Raw genomic sequence first — 13,402 nt, forward strand, 5'->3', positions numbered from 1 at the left:
TGTTCAGACAGTCTGAAGACACGTGTGTCAGGTTACCTGTGGATTCAGAATATGCTGTGGGTGTGGATGTTGAGCTCACACTGGCTGATAACGTCTAACCTTCTGAGACTGCTGGCTAACAGCTAACGCTGCATGAACTCCTGCACGGCGCTGCTGACCGTGTCCATCCCATAATGACCTCAGTGTACCATCCTGTGATGTGTCCAGCAGGAAAACAAAGCTCAGATCAGGCATAACGATGAGTTCACTGCACACAGACGCCTCCACAGTCACAGATCTCAGTGCAGCAGAGCATCTTTGGTAGAGTGACATCATAGCCTGTGCAGCCTGTGTGTGATGACATCACATTAGCATGGACCCAAACCTCTGAGGATGTTTCCAGGACTGTGATGAGTCCGTGTCATTAACAAGCAAGGGACCAGGGTGCCGGCACGGTGTACCTAATAAAGTGGCCATCGAGAATGCCTCTGCGCGACGTCTCCATCTCAAGTGTCTCCAGCAGGGGGAGCCATCTGATCCTTTATTGTCACAGAGACGTGTCACTGCACACACTCATGGCCACTTTATTAGGCACACCTGTTCCGATGCACGGCAGCCGCTCTGTGCTTGTGTACCTAATAAAGTGGCCCTGTGTGTGAACCCACAGTCACAGGAGACGAGTGTCTGATATGTTTGGTTTTACAGACGAGAGAGAACACAGAGGGAGAATCTGTGAAGTCAACATCGAGGCCCCACTGAGATGAAAGAAGAGCCACTGACAACCACAGACCTCAGTCTGACCACAGTGGCGTCTACATCCTTAGACACAGAGAGACAGAAAACTGACTTTGTCAGAGGTCGGTAAACACATCACAGAGGTCATTGAGAAGCAGTGCATGATGGGAAGATGAGTGACACAAACTAGAAGCGCTCTGTCACAATCTGTTGAGAAATCGTCTAAGCCTGGTCGGCAACCTGCGGCTCTTTAGTCCTCAGTGCGGCTCCGCGTGGTTTGGGAAAATAAATAAGTATTTAGCTGAAGTGTTTATGTGTATATATGTTTATGTTAGCTCCTTTTTAACTTGTAGTTCTAAATTGGAAGATTGTTGTGATTTTGAAATATAAAAATAAAATTATATTCTATTATTCTTTCATCGCTCAAAATAAGCGTCACACTCGCGGAAGCCGGTGTAGCCGCCGAAGCGCCTGCATTTATCGAGACTTTCAACCCCAGGTAGGCCAGTTATGGCTCTTCAGATCCACATTATGTCAGCAGCTCCACCGTGAACTATGTTAAAAACAAACAGCGCTCACGCCTCACAGACGACAGCTTACAGTCCTGCGTAAAGATGAAGTGCCTTCGTACAGACGCTGTGCGCAGAGGTTCAGGAGCAGAAGTCCCGTTGTAAACATATCACGACAGACCCGACGATGTTTGCATGAACGCGCTTTTCAGCATCTCTTTATTGACCACTTTTCACACACGGTTGCTGTGCGCACACAGCCGGTGTTAAAGCTCACAGACCGACACAACAGCAGAGACGTTAAGGCGGCGAGGCGTGATTGCAGGTGCCGCTCAGGTGCGTCCACCTCCCCTGCAGCGCTGCAGACCACGCCCCGCCACACACATTAACCAGGTAAATACATATTTAGGCAGAATTTTGCAAAAATCTATTTTTTTTTTCAGCAGCATACAGCTTTTTTCCCAATATTTTTTTTAAAAGTCAGGTCAAGGCTCCAAAAGCCCAAAGGCGATATAAGGGTGGCTCACAGCAGTTTTTAGTTCAGCTTTCCTTTAATTACATAAATAAAATGTAATTTTCTCTGTAGCACTTCATGGATTTCATAAGCAACACACCCTAGTTGTTCACACAAAGCATAAAGGTAAATAACAAAGTGTTATCTTCATGTTAGATGTCAGAAAGTATTTGTATTTGTCGTTGCGTGGAAACCAGGTCCACGTCGCTCTTTGGGTCTTAAAGATTGCTGATCTCAGCTTTCGTTCCCCGTCCGACAGCACACATTTACTCTGACACTGAAAGTGAAACTGGGCAGATGTCAGACTGATACCACACATTTCTTTTAAAAGCTGGTGTTTTCTGTATTAACCGCTGTGGTCATGTGGTTCAGCGTGGTCACTTCCGTTCAGTTCAATTTTATTTATAAAGCGCCAAATCACAACAACCGGTTGGGGCGAGAGAGGGAAGACAGGATAAAGACATGCTGTGGAAGAGAGACAGAGATTAATCAGTATGATTCATTGCAGGTAGAGTCGTGGTCTCTGAGCTGAGACTGTCTCCGGTTTGTCTCCTCTGCTCAAAGCTGCAAACTCCTCAGAGCAGCTCTGAAGCTTCAGAGAGAAGAAGCTCCCTAAGAACCCCTAAGGTGGTGTGAAACATTCACAGCTGGATGTTTTTAAGTGACTCTTTCATGACATTAACACATGTGAGGTTAACTATAAATCTCAGGAGTGTCTATCAAACTCCTGAGATGTGTTTGCTCCTGTTCACGGCTGTCGCTGACTCTGAGCCTCTGTAATAAACCTCCAAGGTCTCCATGTGTAAAGAAGTCTTCGTGCTGCAATGAATCTGACCCTTAATGTTCTTCTTTAAGCTTCAAACACGTGTAATGAAGAAAGCTTGTTTATATGAGCTCCATAAAAACATCAGAGCAGGTTGAGGTGGCGTCCATCTCTGAACACTGTAGTTTGAGCATTCATCATCAATGAAAGCTGTTCCTTTGTAATTGTCACGGTCCCCGTGTCTCTCTGGTTGGCCCACGCTGGCTACAGGTTTTGTTGTTGTTAGTTTTTGTCTCTCCTCCTCCTCTCTGCCTGGGTGGAGCTCATTATGGGCTCTCACTCTTGGCCCACGCACCCCTGTGGATGGTGTCCACCTGCGGCTGATCTGGCTGATTTCCCCAGCTGCTATTTAAGGCAGTGGCACAGAGCAGCTCACCGCTGGAACGTCGAACCACCTGAGTTCGTGCTCGCGGCATATTCAAAGAAGAATCGCTTACACGTGTTTTATGTTGTGGAACTAACCTTTGACCTTCTGTCTGTAGATTCTGGACCGAATCACCGGACCTGTCCAAGTGGGGCAGTGTGTGGAGTGTTGGAGCGAGTGCGGCTGAAGAGGAGTGCGTGTGTGCGGAGGAGCGGTGGCGGTGACTGAGTGGAGGAGGAAGCGTGTGTGTGGATTCCCCCCCCCCCCCCCTTCTCTCCCTGGAGCCCTGGACCCCCTCCCAACTCACTGTACATATATTTTGCACTAAGTTGATCCCTATTGTAAATAAATCCCCTTTTTGTTTCCTTGAAAGAACTGTCTGCACGTGGGTCCGTTCAGTAGCCATGACAGTAATCCTCCAAACCAGCTTTCCATGACCTCGATGAGATCATCAAGGTCATGGAAAGGTGGGATAGGCTGTTGTAGTTTTATAACTGTGATGTGTGTGTGGTTGTAATTACATACAGATCCATGCTGTAGTTTAAACTGGTCCTTATACCTGAATTTATTGTGTACCCACAAAGGAGACTCATTAAGCTAATTAATGATGTAGGGCTGACTCGTGCGCAGCTGTTTTACATAGGTTAACTTTTCTTTATTGTGCATTTATTCCCGGTCTCAGTGCACATTTATTTAGAGCTGTGAGTACACCTCACTCACCGCTCACACTGAAAACACGCTTTCCTCTTTCTGCACATTCACAGTTGCAGCTCATGTTTGTACTGCAGGTTATCAGACATGACCATTAATGCTGAAGCAAAGAAGATGTGACAATGACCGATAGTGAAACTGAGACACTGCCCAGAGAAGTGGATAAGAGGAAACAAGCTTTATTTACTGATCTCGGTTCAGGATTCTGGTCAGACGAGACACAAAAACACAAACCAAGTGTTAAAAACCACAGACGTTTGTTTACAAAGTTTATAAGTAGTACTCTGTGTTTTATAAATGTGTATAATTACAGCTCAGTGCATGTCTTATCAATCTTCTATATACCATTGCTGCTCCTTAGTTTACCTTTATAAACACAGATGTGTTGTTATGACTGTGATCATGATTATCAGCAGCAGTAACAGCTGATATCAGCAACTCTAACAGTAACATGTCTGTATTTATGAGTGACTCAGCAAGGAAGCGAATACTCACTAATGTTTAATGGTGTAACTTTATTATAAAGTGCTGCACGTGGTTTATCTGTGAGCTCTCCGAGTCAGGTGCGTCTAAAAAGCGTGAAGCAAACATTTAGAAAAAGATGCAACGAAAATGTAGGTTTTTTTAATTATTTGTTTAAATAATTAATGAAAATGTGTTCAAATGTGTTAAACTGAATGTTTGTCAATCCAGTAAATGTTTCCTTTAAATGGAGCATTTTATAAAATTACATAGAAAACTAAAGTTTCTGGGTCATTGTGGGCGGCGATGGTTTAAAATTAGTGTCAGACTGAAGCTCTGCTGGGTTTTCACCGTAGTAACAGTGAACAGAGTGAACTGCAGGAGTGTAAGAGACTCGGGCTGGAAACATGATAAAGTGTGAGAATGTAAGAAGATCAAAATGATGCTCAAAGAGAATAACAACATCATAACTGTATCGTAACTGAGCTTTGAAGAGTTATACTTGTTTGCGCTTGTCTCTGAGTCGGTTAGGTTACAGCTCACCCTCCGGTCTGTGGGCAGTTTCACGCATAATAGGAGTTAAAAACCATGACGAAGTTAAAAAAGTGTTAAATAACAGATTGTGTTATTCAGCTGATATGTGTCCACTAATAAAAGCAGGCTAACTCTAATATTAGGGTACTCGTCTGGGGCGCATTTAGGAATTTAGAAAATGCATGAAGACAAAACCGTGACTCATAATTACATCAAAGCTCAACTAAACTAAAGCCTCCTCTGAATAATTCTGTAGAAAAAAAACTCAACAAAAGTCTAGGATTATTTTAATATATCATTTTATTTTTTTCCAATATTGTTTCAGTTGTTTTAGTTTAGTTAATTTTACATCATGTGATGAGAATACTTTCTTCACAGCTGGTTTTAGTCTTGAGTTTTAGTTTCCACCCTGTGGCTGTGTGACTCCCGAGAACATGACATGACAACACCACAGGAAGCTTCCCCATCAGCTGAGCTGTAACATCCTCCAGCTGTTATATGGCTGGCGGATGTAGACAGTACAGAGAAAATAGTTCCAACATTAAACTGTTACAAGGTGTAAAGTTAAACATATACAGATTGAAACGTTATGTTATTAGTAAAAGTGGGAAACCCTCTCTGGGCTTCACTGTTACAGCAGTTTAACCTCCAACATCAGACGTTCATCTGTGAGCCGATACACAAAAGCTGGGATTCAAAGAGTCAGCAGGAGAGCGAGCGGAGAGCAAAGGCATGTCCACAGTCCGTGACAGGTTTCAGTAACAAATCTTTCAGGAAGTGACTTTGAGGAGCGGGAAGAAACCAGTATCACATGTGCAGTCTGAGAAATGAGAAGCTGGAGCTTCCCACACGATGGACGCTTCCCTCTGCTCATGTGTGATGAAACGTCAGCGGAGTCAGAGCAGCAGACTCATTCAGAGTATTCAGAGTCCTCGAAGAGCGCGCACTCAGCCGTGAGGTCAACCACCGCCTCGTAGTTTTCTTCAATGCACTGGGTCATCTCCACGGAGACGGGAAGTCTGTTTGCTGTGGGCAAAGCATCGGGGTGAATGTTAGTCTCCACACATATACATACAGTCCTCAGTGAGACATGCTGCACCGCGGGCACCATCGTATGTCCAAGTTGGCCCACAGTGGGCAGCTGTGGGTGAACTGTAGGGCTGTGACTCATTACCGATGATACAGGACAATGGGTTTTAGTCTTTTAGTCTTGTCTCCATCATGTCTTCCAGCTTTGGGGTCTCCAACTCCAGTCCTCAGAGCTACCGTCCTGCAGCTTTTAGATGCATCCTTGTTCCGACACACCTGAATCAAATGAATGGCTTGTTACCAGGCCTTTCCCTAACTCGATGAAAAGCTGAAGAGGTAATTCAACCATTTGATTCAGCCGTTTCTCTGCATTAAAGCTACAGGACAGTAGCTCTCAAAGACTGGAGTTGTAGATCTCTGCTTTAAACCGTGCAGCTCTGGAGGTCTGTGCAGCTACAGATCAGGCGTGTACACCTTTTACTGCACTAGGTCACAGTTGAATCGATCACAATCAGGTTCCAACTTCTTAAAATAGTTTCAGACACTAGAAGCTGTTACCTTTGGTTCTTGTCTGCTGTTATTTGGGTGTATAAAGGTTAGTATGTGAGCCTGACCCTGGTTAAGAGCGGTGAAATATCAGATTAAAGCTATGGTTTGGCTTTAGCAGTCCGGTTACTGTAATAATTAAAAAGGCAGTGCAGACGTTTGTGATTTTACAGTCAGAGCTGCCAGCAGGACAGCAGCAGTGATGCACCTGTGTGCAGGTATCTACCTGAGCGCCTGGTGGCCAGCCGGTCCAAGCAGATGGACAGCAGCAGGCCGGTGGTGATGGAGTAAATACAAAAGGCCAGCAGGTGGGAGAGGAGTCTCAACACGGGCACACAAGAAGAAGGAGCAGGAGGACGAGGTGAGGAACAGTTGGTGGGAGGAGGAGGAGGGGGAAGAGAGGGGAAGGGGGACATGGTTTCACGAGAATGGACAGATGATCTGACGGAGGTCGTCGGGGGATCTGCAGGAGAGATAAGGAGGCGTCCTCAGTTCATTCACTCAGGGTTCGATAGAAAGGCTCAATGGGAGCGGTGCAGCGAGGCTACACCACAAACACAGGCTTTCATCTCCATCTATTAGTAATAGATGCTGAAGAGGAGCATGCTAGTTATTGCATCATTATTGATCGTGATTATAACCACAGTCAAATCTCAGAGTGATGAATTCTCTGTCTTTGCTCCACGTCCTCTCCATCGAGGTCAAGGACATTAGAAAAACACAAAAGAGGCCCAATTTATGATGACAGCAAAAGATGTCAGTGTTCTGACCTCTGACCCTCAGGTAGCTATGAGCAGATGATCCACTCAGATCAGTAGCACACCAGTAGAAACCCTCATTAGACTGCTGCACGTTGGAGATGGTGTGCTCTTTATTTCTAGGTCCAAGAAGACGTCCACTGTAGAAGAAGTAAGCTGCCACTGTTTCACCAGTGCTGAGCCTGCAACGCAGAGTGAGATTACTTCCTTTTGTCACAGGAAGTGCCGGGATCTCCAGGATCACTCCTTTTTCTGGGTAAGAGAGACAAAAGTACACACATGTAGACTGGAAGCTTCTGGAGACAGCATGCAGGAGGTCAAATGATGACGCCATAGGACTGAATTCATGAACGTTCATCATCACAGACTATAAATGATGGTGTGGCCACTGCAGTCTGACCCTCTGCTTTTATAATGATCACTCAGAGGCATTTTCTTCTTGCTATGATGGAGAAGAACAGATAGCTAGCGTAGCTGTCAAGCTGCTTCCATAGACCATACTGATGTTTGCTAATCAGTGCTACATATCGTCCAAATTAAAACGGGCATTTCACTGAAGTGCAGCACAAACTTCTGAGGTATTCTGTTATTACAATTAACTAACCAGCAGCCATCCTATTGGTCCAAAAGCATAAACACGGTCCAGAGGTAACTTTGCTAGTAACCATAGCTGCCTGTCAAAGCCCCGTCACTGAAAGAGGCCACGCCCCCACCGATGAAACTTTAATACGGTTTAAACAGGTGAGTAACAAAAACATTCTCTCCCAGTATTTTGCCCTTTTATTGTTATAAAGGGCAAAATTAGATTCACTTATTTATTTATTAGATATTTTAACATGAGAGCCTGTGAGGGCTAACGCCCTGCTGGAGCCTCTGGTGGACATTACGGGAACTGCAGGAACTTTCAGCCCCGCAGGTCGATGGCTGTTCTGTACCACAGTGCAGCAGATTTAACACCATCTAGTTTAGTGTAGCAGTGAGTTCTAAGTACTTAAGTGTCTCCTAATTACAAGTATTTTAAGTATATCAATGTTTTCTAGCCTAAAAAATCCAAAACAAAACAAAAAACAAAAATCTGAGACATTAATTGAAACATATATTAAAACAATATGAAAGTAAAATTCAGACAACGTGTCATTTGAAGTATAAACTGGATTCTTACGGCTCATCTCCACATAAGCACCACATTGTTGATCTATGGATCAAGCTGTTATTCACACATTCAAGGTGCTTTGTGCTAAATGCACCTGCACCTGCATATATATAAAAATAAATATATGGTTGTACTTCACCTGTCACAGGTGGTCCTGATGCTGTAATGCCCTTAAATGTTCAGAGCAACTGTGGAAAAAAAGAAGAAAAGAAACAACTTACTTTACCTGAAACACTGATGGTGACGTCATCACTCTTCTGCCCAGAACTGGTTTCACACCAGTAAATCGCTGTGAAGGTTGTTTTAAAGTCCTGAACACACAAGGACTCATCAAGTCTAGTGAAGTCTGCCGCTGCTCCACACTCATCAGTCTGGTTTCCTCTGGTCCTCCTCACCGTCCATCCATCATCACAGCTCAGAGACACTGCAGAGGATCCGCTGAAGACCTGCTGAAGGTTTGGACTGACAGACAGAGACACTGGAGGACACACAAACAGACAAACACACAGAGTAAGTGTATTTGTGTTCTTGTTGGAGTCTCACTGATCGTTTTCACATCATCTCCTCACCTGCAGAAACAGTCGGTGCAGACAGCAGCAGCACACACACACCTGCAACAGGAGGAAATCCACAGACTTGAGCTTTTTCTCACGTCCTCAGAGGTGCACACTAACAGACTGTGGCAGACGTCCACAGATCAGGAAGAAGACTGGACCATCCGGGACAAAAGACCGATATTTTCTTGGTTCCACATTCCTCACTATAAAGCACCTGAAGTACTGCTGAATCATCACAGCCTAATTGTTTTCAGCTTTTAGATCATTGTGTAAGTTTCCTCATACGGGACAAAATATAAAAACTTTAAAGGTTTCAAAAACCTTCCAGACTCCCAGTTGCTGGTTTTCTTTCCTCATTTGTAATATTTATTGCGTCCTTTGTTGTTTGTGTCTATATTAAGAATAAACATTTAAAAAACAAGCACATCTTTTACAGAGACCCTGACTCTAAACTACAGACCCTGCTGAACATTAAACATTTCTGATTGGATTATTTTCTGGATTTACACAGAACAGAAAGGAGCAGACTTCCTGTTTTCTCCCCCGACAACACGGAGTAAACTCTCAGGATTCATCCAGTGTCCGTCCTTTACCTGGAGCTGGACTCACTGAGTGGGTGAGTGGGTGGGTGAGTGGGTGTAGGATTGCTGTGTGTGACTCACCGGGGAGCAGAGCCACAGGTGCAGTCTTCATGGTGTCTGGATGAGCATCGAGGGTCAGTGTGAGCTGCAGACTTTCACTTCAGCTCTTTCACAGCCGCCTGTTACCACATTAAAGACGGAAGCCTCAGTATAAGGAGGGGAAACAGGAGCAAAGGTCTGAGCTCTCAGCCAATCACGTTCAAGTACGGCCTTCTTAAAACTGACCTGCAAACGCTGCAGTTTAGAAATCCTTCGCGAGCTGTGTGAGTCTATCAGAGGTCCTTCAGTCAGTCTGAAGAAAACACAACAGCTGAGATTGTTAGTCTATAAACAAACTGCACCACAGTCACATGACGGCAGCGTCGCCACCTCTGAGCTAATGAGTTCCTGCAGCACAGAAGCTCCTCACCTGCTCACATCACCTGCCTGAGTTCAGAGGCTTCTGTTTGGATGCACACACAGAGCTGCAGACCACGTCTGACCAGCAGTGACTGGTTTGAATCTGACCTCCAGCTCTTCTACTGGACCTCTAAAGTGGGTCTCGTGTCCAGACACGAGTGTTTTTAACTCTCAGTGGCTCGTGTTGGACAGGAGATATGTGAAATGCGCCGGAGTGATGTTCTAATGCAGGTGGTCGGAAATAAGAAGTAAAACAAGCTCACAGTGAGTCAGTGTGGGTGAGCTGTGGCCAGGACAAACCCACAGTTAGTCCACGTGATCCCACCTACACTTTACTAAACCTATAGGCCTTTATGTGTGAAACTGCAGGGGCCCTGTGGGTGATAACTGTGGGTTTGTCCTGCCCACAGCTCACCCACACTGACTCACTGTGGGTTCAGGAGGACACGTTAGCCGGGGCATTATTATTTATTATAAAATAAAAGATGAAGCCAGAGAAGATGTTTTATTACACGCTCAGAAAATCGATGCTAGGAAGAAAGAAAGAAGGAAAGAAAGAAAGAAGGACAGGAGAGGAAGAAGAAAGCTTGGATTTAAAGGGGAGGATGCTCATTTAAAGCTTTGATGTAAGTCCTCGTGTTTAAATCAAATGTTATGTTTGTTCACACTGTGAAACCTGCTGCTAAACAAACTGAGGCAGACTGACTGTGTTGTTTAAAGTCGTCTGCAGGTTAGTTTGCTGCACTGTGATTGGTTTAAAGCTTCCTCCACCACTTCAACCTCTTCTCTGCCCACTTCCTGTTTCGAGGCAAAGTCATCCTCCTCAATGTAAGAAACAGGACAGATATATTTTTACATTTTCCTTCTCTGCTTGTGTTTAACTTACCTGAGTAAAGCTGAGAATCTTTATTGGAAATATAATTTAGACTGAAACGAAGCTTGTAATTCCATCTACTGATGTTATTATATTAATATGACACGAGGTCCAGTTGAACAGTAGTATCTGTACTTCTGCTTATGTACAGCTTGTGTGTACTTTGCCACCTCTGCTTATTTTCCTCTGTTATTGAGCCTGTCGCTAGTTAGCTAACATAAACTATGTAAGCTATTCAACCAACCACATTATGTCATGATGCGCACAAGATGGCGCTACACGTTTTTAAAACTTTAAGCTCTTATTTGTTAAATCCAGCTTCACAGTTACATCAGTTTTTGAGAGCAGGGCTCAGTGATGGAAATGAGCCTTTCTACATTTAAGAGTGTTGTTTCCACTTTAACGGGATCCTACAACTTTAAGTGGAGTGGACACAGCTCAGAGTACGAGAGCTAATGAAGCTCACATTCACTTCACCATCGGCCTATACAAATAACTGTCGATGTGTCAGTCTTCCATCAAATGCCAACGCTCAGCATCATCTACAGCAGCAGCTGATTCTCAGACTGAACAGGCTTCATTTCTGTCTCTTTCTCCCACCTAGTGGTCATTCAGTGGTACTACAGATGATACGTCCCTTGCAGAAGCACGAGGCCTGACTCAGTGTGGCGTCATAAGTCGCTCACAGCCAGTTCAGCTCTTTTAGTTTTGTGTTTTTGCAGTTTCAGTTTGTTAACAATCACAGAGACACTCAGTGGACACAGGAAGTGTTGACTTAAAGTTTTGGACAGTTTTCATGTTGCACATAAAGACTTAGACCTCACAGCGATGGGTTATTAGAAGTGTGCGTGTTCTGTTTTTGAAAGCTGCAGATCATCACTCCAAAATTCTTCATCCCCTTAAAGTCCTGCTGCTGCTGCTGGGAGGTGCGTCCATATGGCAGTTTACAGTTTTCATGCAGGTCACATTGAATGGTTTTATTTTGAAACACCTTGATGGTCTCCTCCATCCTGCAGCTCTGGGGTCAAACTGTGGGATTACCCGGGTAGGACGGTCTGATGTCCAGACCACACCCACAGGCCCTGTTCTGATGCGATCCTGCAGCCTCGATGCCTCGACTGCTCAGTCTGATCACGGGGCCGTTGATGGTGGTTGGTGATGCTTCATATTCAGCTGGATCAGTGACGGATGGAGGCACTTTTACTGCAGTCACACAAATCCTAAACAGGGAGGAGAAAAGAAGATAACACACGGCCAAGACATCCGGCAAGTTAACTTCAAATACCTGGGAGTTCATCTGGATCTCAGCTGGAGAACACAAGCCAACAGTGTCTGTGCTCGGATCCATCAGATACTTGATAGAGCGAGGCTTCAAACAGAAGTCAAGCCAGCACAGAAGACCATGGGCTGCCCTCTCCCCTCCCTGATGGACATTTATTCCTCCCGCTGCCTCAGCAGAGCAACAAACATCATCAATAACAGCTGCACCCTGGTTCTGACCTGTTCAACCTGCTGCCCACAGGTGCATCAGTACCCACAGACTCAAGAACAGTTTAAGGTCTCAGTCTTATTCACAGAAGATGTTCCTGTAAGCATCCACACCATGTCAAGGTCCAAAGAAACCATGATGCTTACTGTGAAGACTACAAAAGTTTGGTTTACAAATCCAGTGCCAGCAAATAGTGCGGAGACTGTAATTGACTGTAGATCACTGTAGTGGTTAATCGCACTCAGAATGATCAAAATAGAAAAGTTACAGATTCATGATTGTGCAGGAATGTGGGCGTGAACCAGAGCAAGGTCAAAGAAACAATAGCTCTATCAATAATATCTGTCAAGGGGCAGGTGAAGGTAGGTCTGCATCCATAGGTGAAGCTGCACCCACGATGTAGGAGCGCCAACAAGGAGGAGCTTCATCTGAAGCCCCGCCTTCACTCTCTGATTACACATCACTTCCTGTTCACATGTTTATGTAATCATTTTAAATCTCTACAGTACCTGATCAATAAATAATAAACAGGTAGATTAAGGTGAGTTCTAATGCAGCATTACAGTTCAGCACACACGTAGAAACAGGCACGATCAAAATGTTCTTCTCTGCTGTTTGTTTAAAAAGCCGACCTTCTCTAAAGCTCTGATGTTTCCTGACAGTTGGCAGCTTTGACCTTTGACCCACACGAAGCTTCCAGGATATTTGTGTTTGATGGAAGCATTCAGGACGCTCCATGGATCATCAGAACACACGGAAACAGCACAGCAGCACTGAGGAACAACTGTGATATACATAAGTGATGAATGAAGTATTTAAATGTGTATTTATTTATATAATGATCATCACAGGGCTTTCTGCAGCCCTCTAGTGGATCATGGTGACGTGCATGCACCAGGTCATTGTGGTTTTATGCCTGGCTGTGGAAATCGTCAGTGTTCTGGCGTCATTCAGCACCACTGAGTGATCACTAGAGGGAGCTGGAGACCAGGAGTGAAACTGTGGCTACAGCAGGGCAGCTGTTGTGAGTCGCCAGCTGTGATCTGAGAATCAGCTGGATGTGAATAAACTAGATCAGGTTAGTGTTGGTGGTTGATTTAATACGAGCTGGTTCTGTGTGGCTGTGTCCACTGGAGGGGTGAAGTCGGGCCGTCGGAGCTCGACCACGACCCCCAGTCTGTTTATTCAAAACAATTCAGGTTACATTTGAAAATTAATCACTTTATAGCTTCGATCACGATCCTCCACTATGGGAAGATACGGCTGCTTGGTAATGTGGTTTCCTTTCTCCATTTATTGTTTTTACTCTATTCAAAACGTATTTG

At 44.7% G+C, this 13,402-nt stretch overlaps 1 protein-coding gene across 1 annotated transcript; it reads right to left on the reverse strand.

Annotated features, from left to right (window-relative positions):
- Positions 1-4,913: 4,913 nt before the first annotated feature.
- Positions 4,914-9,454, reverse strand: LOC309703624 (uncharacterized protein). Its single transcript, XM_082528550.1, has 6 exons — positions 9,337-9,454; positions 8,687-8,728; positions 8,344-8,595; positions 6,977-7,216; positions 6,433-6,669; positions 4,914-5,657 (listed from the first exon to the last, which is right to left on the reverse strand). The coding sequence occupies exons 1-6, from the start codon at positions 9,365-9,367 to the stop codon at positions 5,542-5,544; spliced, it is 918 nt and encodes a 305-aa protein (XP_082384676.1). The 5' UTR covers positions 9,368-9,454; the 3' UTR covers positions 4,914-5,541.
- Positions 9,455-13,402: the final 3,948 nt, after the last annotated feature.

The sequence above is a fragment of the Aulonocara stuartgranti genome, assembly GCF_965226115.1.
Source record: "Aulonocara stuartgranti genome assembly, chromosome: 3".
Lineage (NCBI taxonomy): Eukaryota > Metazoa > Chordata > Actinopteri > Cichliformes > Cichlidae > Aulonocara > Aulonocara stuartgranti.